This window comes from Salvelinus alpinus, chromosome 5, assembly GCF_045679555.1.
Source record: "Salvelinus alpinus chromosome 5, SLU_Salpinus.1, whole genome shotgun sequence".
Lineage (NCBI taxonomy): Eukaryota > Metazoa > Chordata > Actinopteri > Salmoniformes > Salmonidae > Salvelinus > Salvelinus alpinus.
The window spans coordinates 98,720,359-98,738,151 of record NC_092090.1 but is presented as its reverse complement, the minus strand read 5'-3'; the positions used below and the strand labels follow the sequence as shown (position 1 = coordinate 98,738,151).

The window sequence follows — 17,793 nt, the reverse complement described above, 5'->3', positions numbered from 1 at the left end:
ACACAAAACACACATTCACACAAAACACACATTCACACATTCACACAAAACACACATTCACACAAAACACACATTCACACAAAACACACATTCACACAAAACACACATTCACACAAAACACACATTCACACAAAACACACATTCACACAAAACACACAATCACACAAAGCACACACTCACACAAAACACACACTTACACAAAACACACATTCACACAAAGCACACACTCACACAAAACACACACTCACACAAAACACACACTCACACAAAACACACAAAACACACACTCACACAAAACACACATTCACACAAAACACACATTCACACCCACGTGGTTAGAGCGTTGGGTTGCTAGAAAGGTTGCTAGATCAAATCCTCCAGCTGACAAGGTAAACATCTGTCGTTCTGCCCCTGAACAAGGCTGTTAACCCACTGTTCCCCTGGCACCGATGACGTGGACGTTGATTAAGGCAGCCCCCCCCGCACGTCTCTGATTCAGAGGGGTTGGGTTGAATGCGGAAGACACATTTCAGTTCAACACATTCAGTTGTACAACTGACTAGGTATCACCCTTTCACAAACACTCTGGTGCAACAGGGAGGGAGGGAGGGAGGGAGGGAGGGAGGGAGGGAGGGAGGGAGGGAGGGAGATGTAGATTGGCAGGTCTTCTCTCTCCTCTGAGCGGAGACAGAGAAGTAGTGGAGAGGAGTGAAGGATGCTGGGTGATTACATGGCTCTAATGAGGATCTGTCTCCCTGCCTTCAGGCCCTCCTCCACCTCAATAAGGACTAACGTGTGTGTGTGTGTGTGTGTGTGTGTGTGTGTGTGTGTGTGTGTGTGTGTGTGTGTGTGTGTGTGTGTGTGTGTGTGTGTGTGTGTGTGTGTGTGTGTGTGTGTGTGTGTGTGTGTGTGTGTGTGTGTGTGTGTGTGTGTGTGTGTGTGTGTCTGCTCATCACTAGCGCTCTCATCCGATCCTCTTCTAAAGGTCTTGTCTTAATGACTAGAGTCTGACAACAACACAGTACAGTAGGAATTGGGGGGGGAGAATGTGTGACCATATGAGAATGCTGGAAGACTGTTGCTTATGTAACGGATGTGAAATGGCTAGCTAGTTAGCGGTGGTGCGCGCTAATAGCGTTTCAATCGGTTACGTCACTCGCTTTGAGACCTTGAAGTAGCGGTTCCCCTTGCCCTGCAAGGGCCGCGGCCTTTGTGGACTGACGGGTAACGATGCTTTTGTGGGCGACCGTTGTTGATGTGTGCAGAGGGTCCCTGGTTCGCGCCCGGGGCGAGGGGACGGGCTAAAGTTAAACTGTTACACTTAGACATCTGACAATTGGAATATGATCGGCTTGGTCGCCAGTTCTATATCAACTTAGCATTATTGCTAGCAGCAGCAGAGGGTCTTTTCCCCATAGAACATTGCATGACTGCACCATATTATTGTCAAATCTTGCTCACCGACAATGTTTGGTCCAAAGCAGTGGGTATCTGGGCACTATGGTCCATTGGAAAGGATGAGGAATCCTCCCATTGTTGAAGTCCAAATTCCATCACATTATTTCACCTAGCTTCACCAAGCAGTCTGCAGGCTACATTTCACCTAGCATCACCAAGCAGTCTGCAGGCTACATTTCACCTAGCATCACCAAGCAGTCTGCAGGCTACATTTCACCTAGCATCACCAAGCAGTCTGCAGGCTACATTTCACCTAGCATCACCAAGCAGTCTGCAGGCTACATTGGGAATATCAATAAAGAAAAGGCTTTGGAGAGACCCTGATATTTTCTGTTGGCGGCAACCACTCCTTTCAGGCAGTGTAGTCCTACCTGTTTTTTGCCCTTCTCTGATCATTTCATTTAGTTCATGGTAGTCTATAATAATACCACTAAAGCATCAGCCCAGACATTAGCAGCTAGACGCCAACATTGTTGTCTAGACTGCTGTCACCTCCTCCCTCTCTCTCTCTCTCTCTCTCTCCCTCTCTCTCTATCACTCTCTCTCTCTCTCTCTCTCTCTCTCTCTCTCTCTCTCTCTCTCTCTCAATTCAATTCAATTCAATTCAAGGGGCTTTATTGGCATGGGAAACATGTGTTAACATTGCCAAAGCAAGTGAGGTAGGTAATATACAAAAGTCAAATAAACAATAAAAATGAACAGTAAACATTACACATACAGAAGTTTCAAAACAATAAAGACATTACAAATGTCATATTATATATATGCAGTGTTGTAACAATGTACAAATGGTTAAAGCACACAAGTTAAAATAAATAAACATAAATATGGGTTGTATTTACAGTGGTGTTTGTTCTTCACTGGTTGCCCTTTTCTTGTGGCAACAGGTCACAAATCTTGCTGCTGTGATGGCACACTGTGGAATTTCACCCAGTAGATATGGGAGTTTATCAAAATTGGATTTGTTTTCGAATTCTTTGTGGATCTGTGTAATCTGAGGGAAATATGTCTCTCTAATATGGTCATACATTGGGCAGGAGGTTAGGAAGTGCAGCTCAGTTTCCACCTCATTTTGTGGGCAGTGTGCACATAGCCTGTCTTCTCTTGAGAGCCATGTCTGCCTACGGCGGCCTTTCTCAATAGCAAGGCTATGCTCACTGAGTCTGTACATAGTCAAAGCTTTCCTTAAGTTTGGGTCAGTCACAGTGGTCAGGTATTCTGCCACTGTGTACTCTCTGTTTAGGGCCAAATAGCATTCTAGTTTGCTCTGTTTTTTTGTTAATTCTTTCCAATGTGTCAAGTAATTATCTTTTTGTTTTCTCATGATTTGGTTGGGTCTAATTGTGCTGTTGTCTCTCTCTCTCTCTCTCTCTCTCTCTCTCTCTCTCTCTCTCTCTCTCTCTCTCTCTCTCTCTCTCTCTCTCTCTCTCTCTCTCTCTCTCTCTCCATCTCCCTTGATTTATATCTCTCTCGCTCTCTCTCTCTCTCGCTCTCTCTCTCTTCTATCTATACCTCCCTCCCTCCCTCCCTCCCTCCCTCTCTCTCTCTCTCTCTCTCTCTCTCTCTCTCTCTCTCTCTCTCTCTCTCTCTCTCTCTCTCTCTCTCTCTCTCTCTCTCTCTCTCTCTCTCCCTCTCCCTCCCCCCCTCTCTCTCTCTCTCTCTCTCTCTCTCTCTCTCTCTCTCTCTCTCTCTCTCTCTCTCTCTCCATCTCCCTTGATTTATATCTCTCTCACTCTCTCTCTCGCTCTCTCTCTCTCTCTCTCTCTCTCTCTTCTATCTATCTATACCTTCTCTCTCTCTCTCTCTCTCTCTCCCCATCTCCCTAGATTTCTATCTCTCTCTCTCTCTCTCTCTCCCTCTCTCTCTCTCTCTCTCTCTCTCTCTCTCTCTCTCCATCTCCCTTGATTTATATCTCTCTCGCTCTCTCTCTCTCTCGCTCTCTCTCTCTTCTATCTATACCTCCTCCCTCCCTCCCTCCATCCCTCCCTCCCTCCCTCCCTCCCTCCCTCCCTCCCTCTCTCTCTCTCTCTCTCTCTCTCTCTCTCTCTCTCTCTCTCTCTCTCTCTCTCCATCTCCCTTGATTTATATCTCTCTCACTCTCTCTCGCTCTCTCTCTCTCTCTCTCTCTCTCTCTTCTATCTATCTATACCTTCTCTCTCTCTCTCTCTCTCTCTCCCCATCTCCCTAGATTTCTATCTCTCTCGCTCTCTCTCTCGCTCCCTCTCTCTTCTCTCACACTCTTTCAATTAAATTCAGCTTAATACGTGTTTATTGGCATGAATAGGTGGTTGCCACTGTTGCCAAAGCAATATATATGAAGTATTACATAAATGAACAACATGGCTCCCGAGTGGCGCAGCGGTCTAAGACACTGCATCTCAGTGCTTGAGGCGTCACTACAGACACCCTGTGTCGAATCCAGGCTGTGATTGGGAGTCTCATAGGGGGGCGCACAATTGGCCCAGCGTCGTCCGGGTTTGGCCGGTTGTAGGCCATCATTGTAAATAAGAATTTGTTCTTAACTGACTAGTTAAATAAAGCTAAAATTAAAATAAAAAAAAAGCAAAATATTAAACGGTGTCGACCTGTTATTTTGGCATTAATACGTTTCACATATCAGTTTGCAAACAATGTAAAAAAAAATATATATAGAATTGAGTTAATAAAGCCGCATACAAACATGGCCTCTTTGTTGTTTTCTTGAGTAAGGCAGCTCCAATATGCAGGTGTTTCAGCCTAGCTCAGTGCTTTCTGTGGTGGTGGGGCAAGCCAGTCTTGTCACTCATGGGGACACTACGTCACCACCAAGTCTATCCCCTTGGGTGCTGCCATAGAGTTACATTAGAAGTGCTCATCCAAGAAGGCTCAAGGTCATTAGCCACAGATAAAATGATGTCAAATCCCATTACGTCTACAGTAACTTTGATTGGACTGATCATGTCAACATCATACTTTCAAAATCTTAGCTAGCGGTCATCATCATGAATCCAGTCGACAATCTACTGGCAAATCATTTTTAATCCTTGTCAAATGAAGAGAAATTATGAAGAGAAATTATAGATAAAACGTATCGGTGCTCATCAACCATTGGACATAAACATTACACAACAAGTTAGAAATCGCAAATTCAACAATGAGTTGTTTGGAAGGAATTAGTGGCTAACTGTGAGTTCAACACAACTGGGAACTCGGGAAAAACGAGCTACGACTGCGGAAATACGTTTTGAACTTTCATCCAACTCGGAATTGTCAACCGGGAGTTCCCAGTTGTCTTAAAAGCATCATAAATCCAGAGAATGCCAGACTTTGATGACAAAATGTTACTACGAAGGACCGTCGTGCCACTTTCCTGAGCACAGCACAACAAGGTGAGTCAAAAAATGTATTGTATGCTACTGCATAAATTATGTAATATGCCAGGGTGATATGTCTACTGTAGCTAAGACAGTAACATTAATACTAAGTGTATGTTGTGTAGTAAGCTATTCGTAGCCCATGTGCCTCACACTAATAATTTGGTCTATTTTCCCCTCTTAATTTTGCCTCATGTTACTGTTCTGACTTGGTGGTGCACATGTAGCCTATAATCTGTTTTAGAGAAATGTAATCATTGAATATTGTAAGAGCTTTCATTGTCTGCTTATATGCCCCCTTTATTTATCCTACAGTTCTGACTTGGTGTACAGGGTTAGAACACTGTAAGAATGGCCCATGTTCTGAATTCTGTCGCTGTACATTCCACTGAAAGCCAGGTGTACAATAGCACCGGTAAGGTGTTGGGACTGCTGTTGGGACAGCTTTATGTAGGCCCTAACAGTTTGTGGGCACCATTTGTCACCGTTATAGTGCAATTAATGTATTGTTTAGTGTTGTGTTGTGTTGTGTAGTGGCTTTGCTGGCATGCATCCGACATTATGATTTTCTGCCCCACCAAAGATTTACCTGCTAAAATTGCCACTGATGAACAATATGTTTAAGCAACAATAATAGATGGATCAGATATAATATGCAAACATTTCTCTCTACCCTATGGCAAAAGTAGAGTTCCATGAAATGTGTTATAAAATTGCCAAATATTCTCTCTGTCCAATGCAAAATGTGTAGAATTGTAGCAAAATTGCTTTAAAACTGCAAAACGTTCTCTAAGCCCCATGGATTTATTAAATTTTTATTTTTAATTGCAGGAAATTAACTCAAAAAGTGGGGCTGCTAAAAAAAAATCCTCTCAATGTGGGTGGCTCTGCTTTGCATATGTGGGTAAGGATGTGGGTACACACACCATCAGCCACTGTGGCCCCTCCTGATGAGTTCAGATTGTTTTTGTGGTCCCCACCCCATCAGAATGACCCATCTCTGAGCTAGATGCTAACGAAAGACATCTTTCCCTCCACCTGAAGAGCTTGGTTTGCTTCAACTGTAATGGTTCTTCTAAGACAAACCTGCTGGACATGAAATGACAAGAAGTGTGAAGAAAATGTCATACAGTTTAGACCCATATAGTCATTCGTGTGTAAATTGAAGTAGGTGCCTTGAAGAACCCGAGTAAATCCGTAGCATCAACTATGTTTACACAACTGAGTTATTAGTCTGACGACCCTGAGGAGGTCCATTTACCCGGGCCTTGCGCGCCACTCGCCCAGCCGCTCAGACCTCATGGGGGCAACAAACACACTCAGCATCCGTTCCTATGGCAACCCCCCCTCCCCCCCCCAAGGCGCACAAAAGCTCGCAGTTGGAGAGGTGTTTGAGCGCGTGGACACACCGGGAAAACACGTCATTACAGGGAACTCCTCAGCCCACCAATGACAAGTGAACACTGCGATATCAATGCAGTCACCAGAGAGAGGTATCGGATAGATTTCCAAAATAGGTGACATTTTAGCCTAGTTACAGAGCTTGGACACAGATGGATAAAATGGTGTCATTGACGCAAACTGGCGAAACCTCGAACAGAATGTGCAAACGGAGGAAAATGAACAGCGGTTCTCAATCCCCATCAAGAGAGAATTTATCACCACACGGAGACCAAAGCAAGGAGACTTCGTGCACCCCTGTGCGGAGACCGCGGCCTGAGAGGGTCAGAAAGCAAAACATAATTTCTAAACTGTCAGACTCTGGTTTCGAAGAGGACTTTCTATCTCCAACCCCGACCCCATCGCCGGTTCGGAAAAATCAGTGTCCGGTAACAGTTGAAGACGCATTGGCACCGGGGAATTCCAACAACAGACTGTTGTCTAATTGGTATCAACACTACGGCGAGATTGGTTATCAGATACAGAAACTCAAAGAGCCGCAGTTTCATCCGGTCAACTGTCTGTCTCGACAACCGCAGGTATGGAATCAACAGGTCCATGCAGCGGCTCGTTCCAGATACACAAGCCATCTTGGTTGTTGAAAAAAATGTATATTTCCTTGTTTGTTTGTTTCCCCCCCCATCAATTTTCCTCGTGAGTTGGGAGTATTGAAATAGATTTTCCATATGTGCCCTTATTCTCCTTGTTTCAAGATAGCATAAAAATAGAATAATACTTTATTGTTAATTTGGTGAGAAATTGACATTTGTCTTCGGCTTATCTCAACCCAGGTTTGATAATAGACCTGCCAATATTTAATCAGTTCTCATTTAGCCCTATAACCGCAATTTATGACATGTATTACAGTAATTTAGTTCTACACTTTAACGGAAAACTGTCATTTGTATGTTAATTTGAGGTATTATCAACAGTAAAAAAAAAAAAAGGAAACATTTTACTGTAAATGATGGTGCATTCTGGGAAAATGTATGTATTTCGAATGGTACTGTAATTTTACCCCACAGAATACAGTACAGTACCATATATTTGGAGAGCCAAAACCCTTCTGACCACTAGTGGGCGCATGGTATTGTTGTTTCTGGCTCATTAACATAGTTTGAGGCTATATTTGTTGCACACAGTGAGTGAGAATAATGTACCAATTTATCTCATATGTGGTTATAGTGCCCCATCAATTTGTATAAGGGACAGAATGGAGTGTCAGCTAGTCTTAAACATTAAGTTGTTGAGCATTTTGATATGTGCTTTTGGTCTGTTTTGCCCTGTAGTCGCTGCCAGTTTGGAAGTCTCTATAATTGCAAGTGATTTATTATGCTGTAATGTGTAAACACCTAGAAGCCAACCTGCTTGCACCAATCCCTTGTAATTACAGTAAAATACTGTGAAATACTAACCCCTCCCCTCAAATTAATTTAATTTATTCCTTCATCCATTCATTCCGATTACTGTAGCATTTACTTTTTTTTTTACAGTATAATACAGTCAATTTTACGGTAATGTACTGTGTGTCATTACCACAAGTCAGTTAACCCTGAATAAGGAAGTTAACCCACTGTTCCTAGGCCGTCATTGAAAATAAGAATTTGTTCTTAACTGACTTGCCTAGTTAAATAAAGGTAAAATAAAATAAAATAAATAAAAGACACTACTTTATTTGATAACGTATTTATATTACAGTAGATCTACAGTAATATTAAATACAGAATTGTACTTGCCACCAAGTACAGTGTAGGTAGGTTTTATGAACTGCCAACTGTGATTGTCTAATTGACTTCTATTTGTGTGTATTTTCCAGGTGACAGCCGAGTCACGATGTAAGCTAGTCAGCTGGCTCATCCCCGTACACAGCCACCTGCGTCTGTCCTTTGAGTGTTGCAGCCTGGCCGTCAACATCATGGATCGCTTCCTGGCTTCCACCCCCGTGGCTGCTGACTGCTTCCAGCTGCTGGGGGTCACCGCCCTGCTGCTCGCCTGTAAACAGGTGTGTACGATAGATCTGTTGACTATTCAGGGAGGGAGTCAGTCAATCAATCCATTTTGATGCTTTGAGAGTAAGATGAATGATGTTTTAGAGATACTCTGTATATTGAAAGTTTATTTCCAAAGTGGTATATAGCCATTTTCAGAAATTAGGGTAAATTAGCTTTTATTGTTTAAAAAAGCTTATGAGAGAGAATGTTGTGTTTTTTTTACTATGTAATCATGGCATGGGGTTGTTCAATGACAGACATGTGATTTGTTTGAAATCACTTGATGGTGATCATGTTTAAGTTATTTTTTGCAAAACTTTATTATACATTTGTGACATCAATATTTATACATTTTTTTAAATTAGTCAATACAGTAATATGAGCTCTGTTGTCACGACTTCCGCCGAAGTCGGGTCCTCTCCTTGTTCGGGCGTCGCTCGGCGGTCAGCGTCGCCGGTCTTCTAGCCATCATCGATCCACTTTTCATTTTCCATTTGTTTTGTCTTGTTTTTCCTCACACCTGGTTTCAATTCCCTCATTTACTTGTTGTGTATTTAACCCTCTGTGCACCCCATGTCTTTGTGTGGGATTGTTTTATTGTAGTGCTTGTGCACGTTCCCCGTGAGCGCACGACGAGTTATTTTTGTGCCCATTTATCTTGTTGTTCTGGATGCCGTTGGTGTTGCTTAATAAATCCCCGGTTATCTCCCAGCTCTACACTCCAGTGGCTGACTTCTCTGCCGCCAATTATGCACCCGCTACACCTGTTTGTAAAATATTTACAATTGCCATTTTTACTCATTTAACATATGCTCTTGTCCAGAGACAACCACATATCACAGTCAAATATACAGAATACGAACATGCCATTCCAGCTAAACAATGGATATATAGCTATATATATATGTATATATATATGGATATATATAAATGACTTAAATATAGCGTTTTGCAAAAAATAAATAGAAAATACACACCTAAAATCTCTTAATAAAAAATCTGAGAACAGTAATATTTTACACACACGAAAGGTACCCATAAACAATATTTTCTGGTGAACCAACACAAGTGTGTAGATTTGATGAATATAACGTTTTGGAAATAAACCCTTCGTGCCATGGTGTGTGTGAGCTTGTGTGTAACTTGTTCTCTTTCTCTCTCTCTCTCTTTCTCTCGCTCTCTCTCTCTCTCTCCCCTCTCTCTCTCTCTTCTCTCTCTCTCTCCTCTCTCTCTTTCTCTCTCTCTCTTTCTCTTTCTCTCTCTCTCTCTCTCTTTCTCTCTCTCTCTCTCTCTCTTCCCCTTTTTAATATTTTATGTTCCATTCAGGTGGAGGTGTTTTCTCCTCGGATCAGCCAGCTCCTGTCTCTGTGTTGTGATGCGTTCTCCAGAGAACAGCTGTGTAACCTGGAATGTCTCATCCTGCTCCGCCTCAACTTCCGCCTGGCTGCACCAACCATAGCCTTCTTCCTGGACTTCTACACCAATCACAGCCTGGCTGGCCGGCATATGGGCGTGGACGGAGTCAGCAACGTTAGCCATAGGCTGCCTGGGGATAAGGATGAGGAAGTGAAGAGGCAAAAGAGGGGCAGCAGATTGGCTCTTAGGGTGTGTGAGCTCACTCTGGCCGACTACGCCTTCAATAAGTACACACCTTCCCTGACTGCCCGCTGTGCTCTGGCTCTAGCCAATCAACTGCTGAGAACCAGCCAGGGCTTAGAGGAGCCAGCCAATCAGCTGCTGAGGATCAACCCTGAGGGCCCTGAGGAAGAGCCAATGGACCAATCCCTGAGTGATCCTGCCCACTCAGAGAACGACCATTACCACCCAACCTTATCTGAGACTAGTAATCACACCTGTATTGACAATGACTCCTCTCTTTCAGTTGTTGGCCACCTCCTATCTGTGAATGACTCCACCCAGTCAATGGATGACCCTTCTCCATCTGGGAACACGTCTACCCTGGTTGAGGGAGACCAGACTCATGCTCCTCTGGCCCAGGAGTGTAGAGAGGGAGACCATCAGACTCATGCTCCTCTGGCCCAGGAGTGTATAGAGGGAGACCAGACTCATGCTCCTCTGGCCCAGGAGTACAGTGAGGGAGACCAGACTCATGCTCCTCTGGTCCAGGAGTACAGTGAGGGAGACCAGACTCATGCTCCTCTGACCCAGGAGTACAGAGAGGGAGACCAGACTCATGCTCCTCTGGCCCAGGAGTGTAAAGAGGGAGACCAGACTTATGCTCCTCTGGCCCAGGAGTGTAGAGATGGAGACCAGATTCATGCTCCTCTGGCCCAGGAGTGTAGAGAGGGAGACCAGATTCATGCTCCTCTGGCCCAGGAGTACAGAGAGGGAGACCAGACTCATGCTCCTCTGGCCCAGGAGTGTAGAGAGGGAGACCAGATTCATGCTCCTCTGACCCAGGAGTGTAGAGAGGGAGACCAGACGCATGCTCCTCTGACCCAGGAGTGTAGAGAGGGAGACCAGACTCATGGTCTCTACCAAGAGTGTTTAGACAACCTTAGATTGTTGGTGTCACTCAACCAGGATGCCCTGCAGGCCATGATAACTCTGTGACAACATGATGACTGTTGGCATGTTTCAACCTATGTGAGTTGAATGCACTGTTGTTGTTGAATGCACCCTACGCTATTGTGACTGAAAACAACCTGTGTACCTCAAGAAATGAAAGGCCAAAAAACCTTTGATTTCCGGTCACTAAGCTCTGCTACCCCTGCACTTGTGGAGATGGTGGTTGACAATGTAACTGTCACTGAGTTATTTCAATGATTTAAATTTCTGCAAATAAACTGTGAACAATATCAATGGACAGCATTGGCATTGGCATCAAAGTACTGTATATGTAGAGGATGTTTTGGTCTTTATTTATACTGTACTATGTTCTGTAACTTATTGAATTCATTGTACTGTAAGATGCATTGAGTGAGTAACTTGCTGTAGCTGTTTCTCCAACCGTCCTGAGATTGTACTGATCGATCCTGGCTGCTATGTTGGCCAATGTTACACGGACCGTTATTGTTACGCAATGAACAATGATGTGACGTCCCGTTTCAGCAAATGTGATGAAAACCGTATTAAATTATTACTTGATCAATGTACTGGATATGTTAATCTGATTGGTTCACTCCATTTTGAAAATAAACTGAATAAAACCAAGAGAGGTGTATTTTATATTTTATATCTGTTGAGAGAGAGGGTGGTGTGAGGGGAATCTATCCCAAGAAGATTGTTGGAACAGCGGTCATATCAGCCCAGTCGGGAAAAATCAGCTGCTACCACAAGTGATATTTAATAAAAAATCTATCAATGATAAGCCACGTTTTTACCAGAACTATGACCCACTGGGCACACATTGGTTGAATCAACATGGTATTCCACGTCATTTCAATTAAATTGGGCTGTCAATCGAATAGATTATAGCAAGGCATGTAGCCTCTAGCTTCGCTTCAGCTAATGAATAAATGTTTATTGGTAAGGCCTATGTGGTCGTCGTTTTCTCATGTCAAGTCTAACATTTCACAACGTTATTACACACGGTGTCTGCAGCTGGCTGGCGGGCAACAATGCAATTACTTGTTCAGTAATTAAAGTTGGAAATAGCTATATACCGTATTTAGCTGCTATTTCGATGGTATTTATAAACGTTGTATAAACATGACACATCAGATAGCCTAACAATTAGGGAAAATATAGTGGGCTTGAGAATAAATTCAGCCATTATTTAGACTCATAGCCTACACAAACGGGCTGCGAATGTAAATTCAATTCAATTCTATCCAACTTGAGACACCCCAGGTCTCCCGAAGTCCTCGTTGCTTCTTCTTCTCTCTCTTTTTTCTGTCTTAGAAAACAGTCTCTCTCTCTCTTCCGTTCTACGGTGGCCTGTAGCTGCAGTATACGACTGCGTCGCCTTTTTTTTTTGTGTGCAAATGTTTTCACTACGGCCTGTAGCTGCACATAAACGTGAATGATACCAAGATACACCAGAGATAAACGACTGCTGATATACCGACCACACAACTCAAACACCGGTTCACCAGTATAAACTCTCTTTTTGTTGTCGTTCAAGCCCTCAATAACTGTTGTCCGCTTAAATATGATAATCTGTTTGCATCTGCCAATTTATTGACTGTCCAGTGTCCAGACCACTTGTCCCCGGAGCTACCTATACCGTTAATCTTTTTCCATAAGGTGTTGAGGCCGGCAATTAAGGAGAATGAGAGGCTCAATTATTATGATGTTAGACGATGTTAGACTACAGAATTGCAGTATTTGAAGCACCACTCTCTTCTGGACAGTTTCCCTGATGTTGCTACGTCAATCAAGCTTTGTTTTACCATCCCTGTAACTGTCTCTTTCGCGGAGAGATTGTTTTCTTAACTAAAAATCATACTGTAGAAGCATTAGGCTCTCGATCTGATGTACGCTTTTGAACACCAGAATAAGCTCCACTCATTGCACCGGCACCGTCATAGCCTTGGACCACTGCGTTTGTTAACCGATATCTCCTTATTTCCAATCAGTATTGAAAGGCCAGAGGCACTTTTTTCCCTGAAGCCCAAGAAACAAACACTTAACTTTCTAGTAAATAAGTAAATTAAAAAGGTTTATGAATTACTTTTTGGACCGTCACTGTCAAAATGATTTATTATATAAAAAATATAAAAAACTAGACATCGATGACACGCCCATGATCCCACCGGAGCTCGTTCCGGGCTTGTCCGGTACGCCAGTCCGGTACGCCAGTGAAGTCAAGACCCAACACAGGGACATTCAGTTACACGGGTCATGCAGGTTACAGTTAGGTTCTCTTGTTGGGTCATCGAAAGAGTGTTGAGTTCTAGATATGATTGTTGTTATTGTTTGTTGAGTTACATTGACGTCATTAATTATTCATTTATTTTTTATTTTATTTCCGCATGTCACGTTGATGTTGACTAGGTTACGGCATATCTGGAGATAATAAGCATTTATACCGACAGACATGCCTAGAGTTTTCCTACTAGCCTACATCGTGTACATCTTTCAAGAGCAGGAATGATTTTACTCGGGAAAAAGCCGGTTAGCCTAAATCACATTTTTATATAGGCCTACCAAAATAAACCCACGTCTCTGATTTGTTGTACATAATACTTGGATCGTGTCGAACCATCAGCTAAGCATGTGTGAATCTGGAGATGGAAAGACACTAAGAAGTGAGTCTCTGGTTGAAGGCATCTCTGTTGGCCACTGGTCGGTGGTCTCCAAGCAGGATAGTTAGCTCTACGCGCGTCATGCTCTGCGCTGTCGAATGCACTCGGAGCCCGCGGTAAAAGCAGGCGCCGCCTCTAGCGGAAACATTTTACTCTGAGCCGAAAAACCGTTAGGTCTACACCTGTTAAATCTCCGGGGGAAGCCGCGTGTCCCTAGAGACCACGAACTGGTTTGATTGGCCCACAGACTTTAAACGGCGGCACGGAATGGTATAAACCGGGAGAATACGGCCTATAAAGATCTACCTCAGCTTGAATCTCAGTGGGTCTTGGACTGATTTTTTTTTTGTTGCGTGAGTGACAACAACTGCAGTTTGGTTCAGTATATAATCTTGGTCTGGTGAGTCTCGGTCTGATTCTGGGCTACTACAGACATAAATCTGTGTCCATCTGAAACGGAATCTAAAGGAGAATGCATGGAGACAGAAAAGTGTTCCGGACTATCTGTCCAAACACAGTGGTTCCTCATCAGAATCAAGACAGAAGACAGACAGCAGCCAGAAAGGTACAGAGATGGTGAACGCTGCGCGGCTATATGCACGTCTATATGCACGTCTATATGCGCGGCTATATGCACGTCTATACTCATTTTACCAGTGGTGGAAAAAGTACTCAATTGTCATACTTGAGTAAAAGTAAAGATACCTTAATAGAAAATGACTCAAGTAAATTTGAAAGTCACCCAGGAAAAATACTACTTGCATAAAATTCTAAAAGTATTTTATTTGACATATGCTTAAGTATGAAAAGTACAATTGAAATTCCTTATATTAAGCAAACCAGACGGCATAATGTTCTTGTTTTTTTTTAAATTGACGGATAGCCAGCGGTACACTTCAACATTCAGACATCCTTTTACAAACGAAGTATTTGTGTTTACTGAGTCCGCCAGATCAGAGGCAGTAGTGATGACCAGGAACGTTCCATTTTCGTGGGCTGCTAAGCATTCAAAAGTGTAACGAGTACTTTTGTGTGTCAGGGAAAATGTACGGAGTAAAAAATAAAATACAATTCTTTAGGAATGTAGTGAAGTAAATGTAACAGTTGTAAAAGTTATAAATATTAAAGGAAAGTACAGATACAAAAAAATATATACTTTAAGAAGTACTTTAAAGTATTTTTTACTTAAGTACTTTACACCACTGCATTTTGATGGAAATGTAAGCATTGTCAGTATGTAGACCTATCTAACGTTATTAGAGACATTGCGAAACTCTTATCCACAGGGCAGACCGAGGCTCCCAAGGAGCAGCAGCCCGGTCGCAGTGTATGTGGACCGGAATCCCTGCATCGTTGAAGAGGGTAGGTGAACCATGGGCATATTGCTCAGACTACACGCATGTTGATTTCATTGTCTTGTCTTAATATACAAATTCAGAGTATAATGTTAAATAAATTCATATATATTTTTTGTTTTCACTATTTGGTTATGTTTTTGTTTTGTTGTAGCATTCGCAACAATAGCATGGGACGACTTGGAGGAATGCGCGTCCGTGATGAGACGAGAGAGCGACTCCCTAGGTTCCCAGGTAAAATAACACACACACACACACACACACACACACACACACACACACACACACACACACACACACACACACACACACACACAGAGAGAGAGAGAGAGAGAGAGAGAGAGAGAGAGAGAGAGAGAGAGAGAGAGAGAGAGAGAGAGAGAGAGAGAGAGAGAGAGAGAGAGAGAGAAAAAAAACAAAAAAAACAGAGCAAACTAGAATGCTATTTGGCCCTAAACAGAGAGTACACAGTGGCAGAATACCTGACCACTGTGACTGACCCAAACTTAAGGAAAGCTTTGACTATGTACAGACTCAGTGAGCATAGCCTTGCTATTGAGAAAGGCCGCCGTAGGCAGACATGGCTCTCAAGAGAAGACAGGCTATGTGCACACTGCCCACAAAATGAGGTGGAAACTGAGCTGCACTTCCTAACCTCCTGCCCAATGTATGACCATATTAGAGAGACATATTTCCCTCAGATTACACAGATCCACAAAGAATTCGAAAACAAATCCAATTTTGATAAACTCCCATATCTACTGGGTGAAATTCCACAGTGTGCCATCACAGCAGCAAGATTTGTGACCTGTTGCCACAAGAAAAGGGCAACCAGTGAAGAACAAACACCACTGTAAATACAACCCATATTTATGTTTATTTATTTTAACTTGTGTGCTTTAACCATTTGTACATTGTTACAACACTGCATATATATAATATGACATTTGTAATGTCTTTATTGTTTTGAAACTTCTGTATGTGTAATGTTTACTGTTCATTTTTATTGTTTATTTGACTTTTGTATATTACCTACCTCACTTGCTTTGGCAATGTTAACACATGTTTCCCATGCCAATAAAGCCCCTTGAATTGAATTGAATTGAATTGAAATTGAATTGAGAGAGAGAGAGAGAGAGAGAGAGAGAGAGAGAGAGAGAGAGAGAGAGAGAGAGAGAGAGAGAGAGAGACAGAGAGAGAGAGAGAGAGAGAGAGAGAGAGAGAGAGAGAGAGAGAGAGAGAGAGAGAGAGAGAGAGAGAGAGAGAAAGATGCACATACACACCGATAAGTTTCACGTTAGAGGATTAGCCGTATCCATGGTGATATGACGGCTCGGGCGGGTTAATATTTGACAGACAGGTTACCAGCGGAGCGCCAAAAGACCGTGCATTTATGCTCTTGCCACCCGCCTTATAGAAGAAAAAAAACACCCCCAAGTTTTCCAACCTGCCTACCGAAACTAGTCCTAATCTCATTTACCTGACACTACAAACAACTTTTTAAAACACCTACACTCACATTGACTTCAAAGGACCACACACAGCAACATGAGCGCACAGACATGCCCCGCAGTATATTTACCGCGCTGGGATTGCAGTTGGGATTTCCAGGTAAAACCGCGCTCCTGATTGTAAATATGAGTACGCTATCTCTAGTATCTCTATAATCTAGCCTGTGCAATGTCAGTCTGTTCGGTGTGAATGAGGCTGTACGCTTTTTTTGTGTGTGTTTGTGTATCCAACAGGTGAACGATTCCGACGGAGATGACCAGGAATTCGGAGAATATGCCCTGGACTTCATAGCTGGTAAGAACATCGAGATTCAAATCATTCAGAGGAAATAACAAAGTAGGCGTTTCGATCTGTATTGACGCTAGGATATAGATTGCAAAAGTTGTTTTAGGTCAATGTTGAGTCATCTTCTATGTTGTATTGATTTATTTTGACTAACAGATACATTTATTTATTACGTACAGTTCCTGAAGAAAAATTGTGTTTTGATCTGTTTTGATCAGCTGTGTAAAACGTACTTTTTTATGGTAGTGAGAGAATGTTAAACTGTAAGAGTCAAATGTAAATGTCTATAAATGTACTGTAAAAACAGCATATAAAGACTGGAATAACAGTTCATTTCCCCATCTGTATTATCCTCCCCCTCTCCCATGTAGTTGTTTAAACCCATCCCCTCTTCCATGTATTATATTAATCCCCTCTCCCATGTATTATATTAATCTCCTCTCCCATTCTCCCATCTATTATATTAATCCCCTCTCCCATGTATTATATTAATCCCCTCTCCCATGTATTATATTAATCTCCTCTCCCATTCTCCCATCTATTATATTAATCCCCTCTCCCATGTATTATATTAATCCCCTCTCCCATGTATTATATTAATCCCCTCTCCCATGTATTATATTAATCTCCTCTCCCATGTATTATATTAATCTCCCCTCTCCCATGTATTATATTAATCCCCTCTCCCATGTATTATATTAATCTCCTCTCCCATCTATTAGATTAATCCCCTCTCCCATGTATTATATTAATCCCCTCCCCCATTCTCCCATCTATTATATTAATCCCCTCTCCCATGTATTATATTAATCCCCTCTCCCCTGTATTATATTAATCCCCTCTCCCATGTATTATATTAATCCCCTCTCCCATTCTCCCATGTATTATATTAATCCCCTCTCCCATGTATTATATTAATCCCCTCTCCCATGTATTATATTAATCCCCTCTCCCCTGTATTATATTAATCCCCTCTCCCATGTATTATATTAATCCCCTCTCCCATTCTCCCATGTATTATATTAATCCCCTCTCCCATGTATTATATTAATCCCCTCTCCCATGTATTATATTAATCCCCTCTCCCATGTATTATATTAATCTCCCCTCTCCCATGTATTATATTAATCCCCTCTCCCATGTATTATATTAATCTCCTCTCCCATCTATTATATTAATCCCCTCTCCC

The 17,793-nt window shown here is 42.5% G+C and overlaps 2 protein-coding genes across 2 annotated transcripts in view; both read left to right on the top strand.

The window, feature by feature from the left end:
- The first annotated feature begins 6,246 nt into the window (after nucleotides 1-6,246).
- LOC139575257 (cyclin-O) lies at nucleotides 6,247-11,385 on the top strand. The gene is made up of 3 exons (XM_071400223.1): nucleotides 6,247-6,790; nucleotides 8,068-8,253; nucleotides 9,569-11,385. Exons 1-3 carry the CDS (start codon nucleotides 6,365-6,367, stop codon nucleotides 10,814-10,816), a joined length of 1,860 nt encoding a protein of 619 aa, XP_071256324.1. The 5' UTR covers nucleotides 6,247-6,364; the 3' UTR covers nucleotides 10,817-11,385.
- A 2,230-nt stretch (nucleotides 11,386-13,615) lies between these two features.
- mcidas (multiciliate differentiation and DNA synthesis associated cell cycle protein) overlaps nucleotides 13,616-17,793 on the top strand; it is an 11,973-nt gene continuing 7,795 nt past the window's right edge. The window contains exons 1-4 of the mRNA XM_071404368.1: nucleotides 13,616-14,017; nucleotides 14,739-14,814; nucleotides 14,962-15,041; nucleotides 16,553-16,613. Coding sequence (XP_071260469.1) covers nucleotides 13,925-14,017; nucleotides 14,739-14,814; nucleotides 14,962-15,041; nucleotides 16,553-16,613 — 310 coding nt within the window. The 5' untranslated portion in view covers nucleotides 13,616-13,924. The remainder of the gene's footprint in view (nucleotides 14,018-14,738; nucleotides 14,815-14,961; nucleotides 15,042-16,552; nucleotides 16,614-17,793) is intronic.

What these genes read in the sequence shown, in the direction of transcription:
- LOC139575257 (XM_071400223.1), top strand. Translation starts at nt 6,365, where the DNA reads ATGGATAAAATGGTGTCATTGACGCAAACTGGCGAAACCTCGAACAGA. An exon ending in GTCTGTCTCGACAACCGCAG is followed by an intron (nt 6,791 to 8,067) that starts GTATGGAATCAA and finishes TGTATTTTCCAG; the next exon opens with GTGACAGCCGAGTCACGATG. An exon ending in TGCTGCTCGCCTGTAAACAG is followed by an intron (nt 8,254 to 9,568) that starts GTGTGTACGATA and finishes TGTTCCATTCAG; the next exon opens with GTGGAGGTGTTTTCTCCTCG.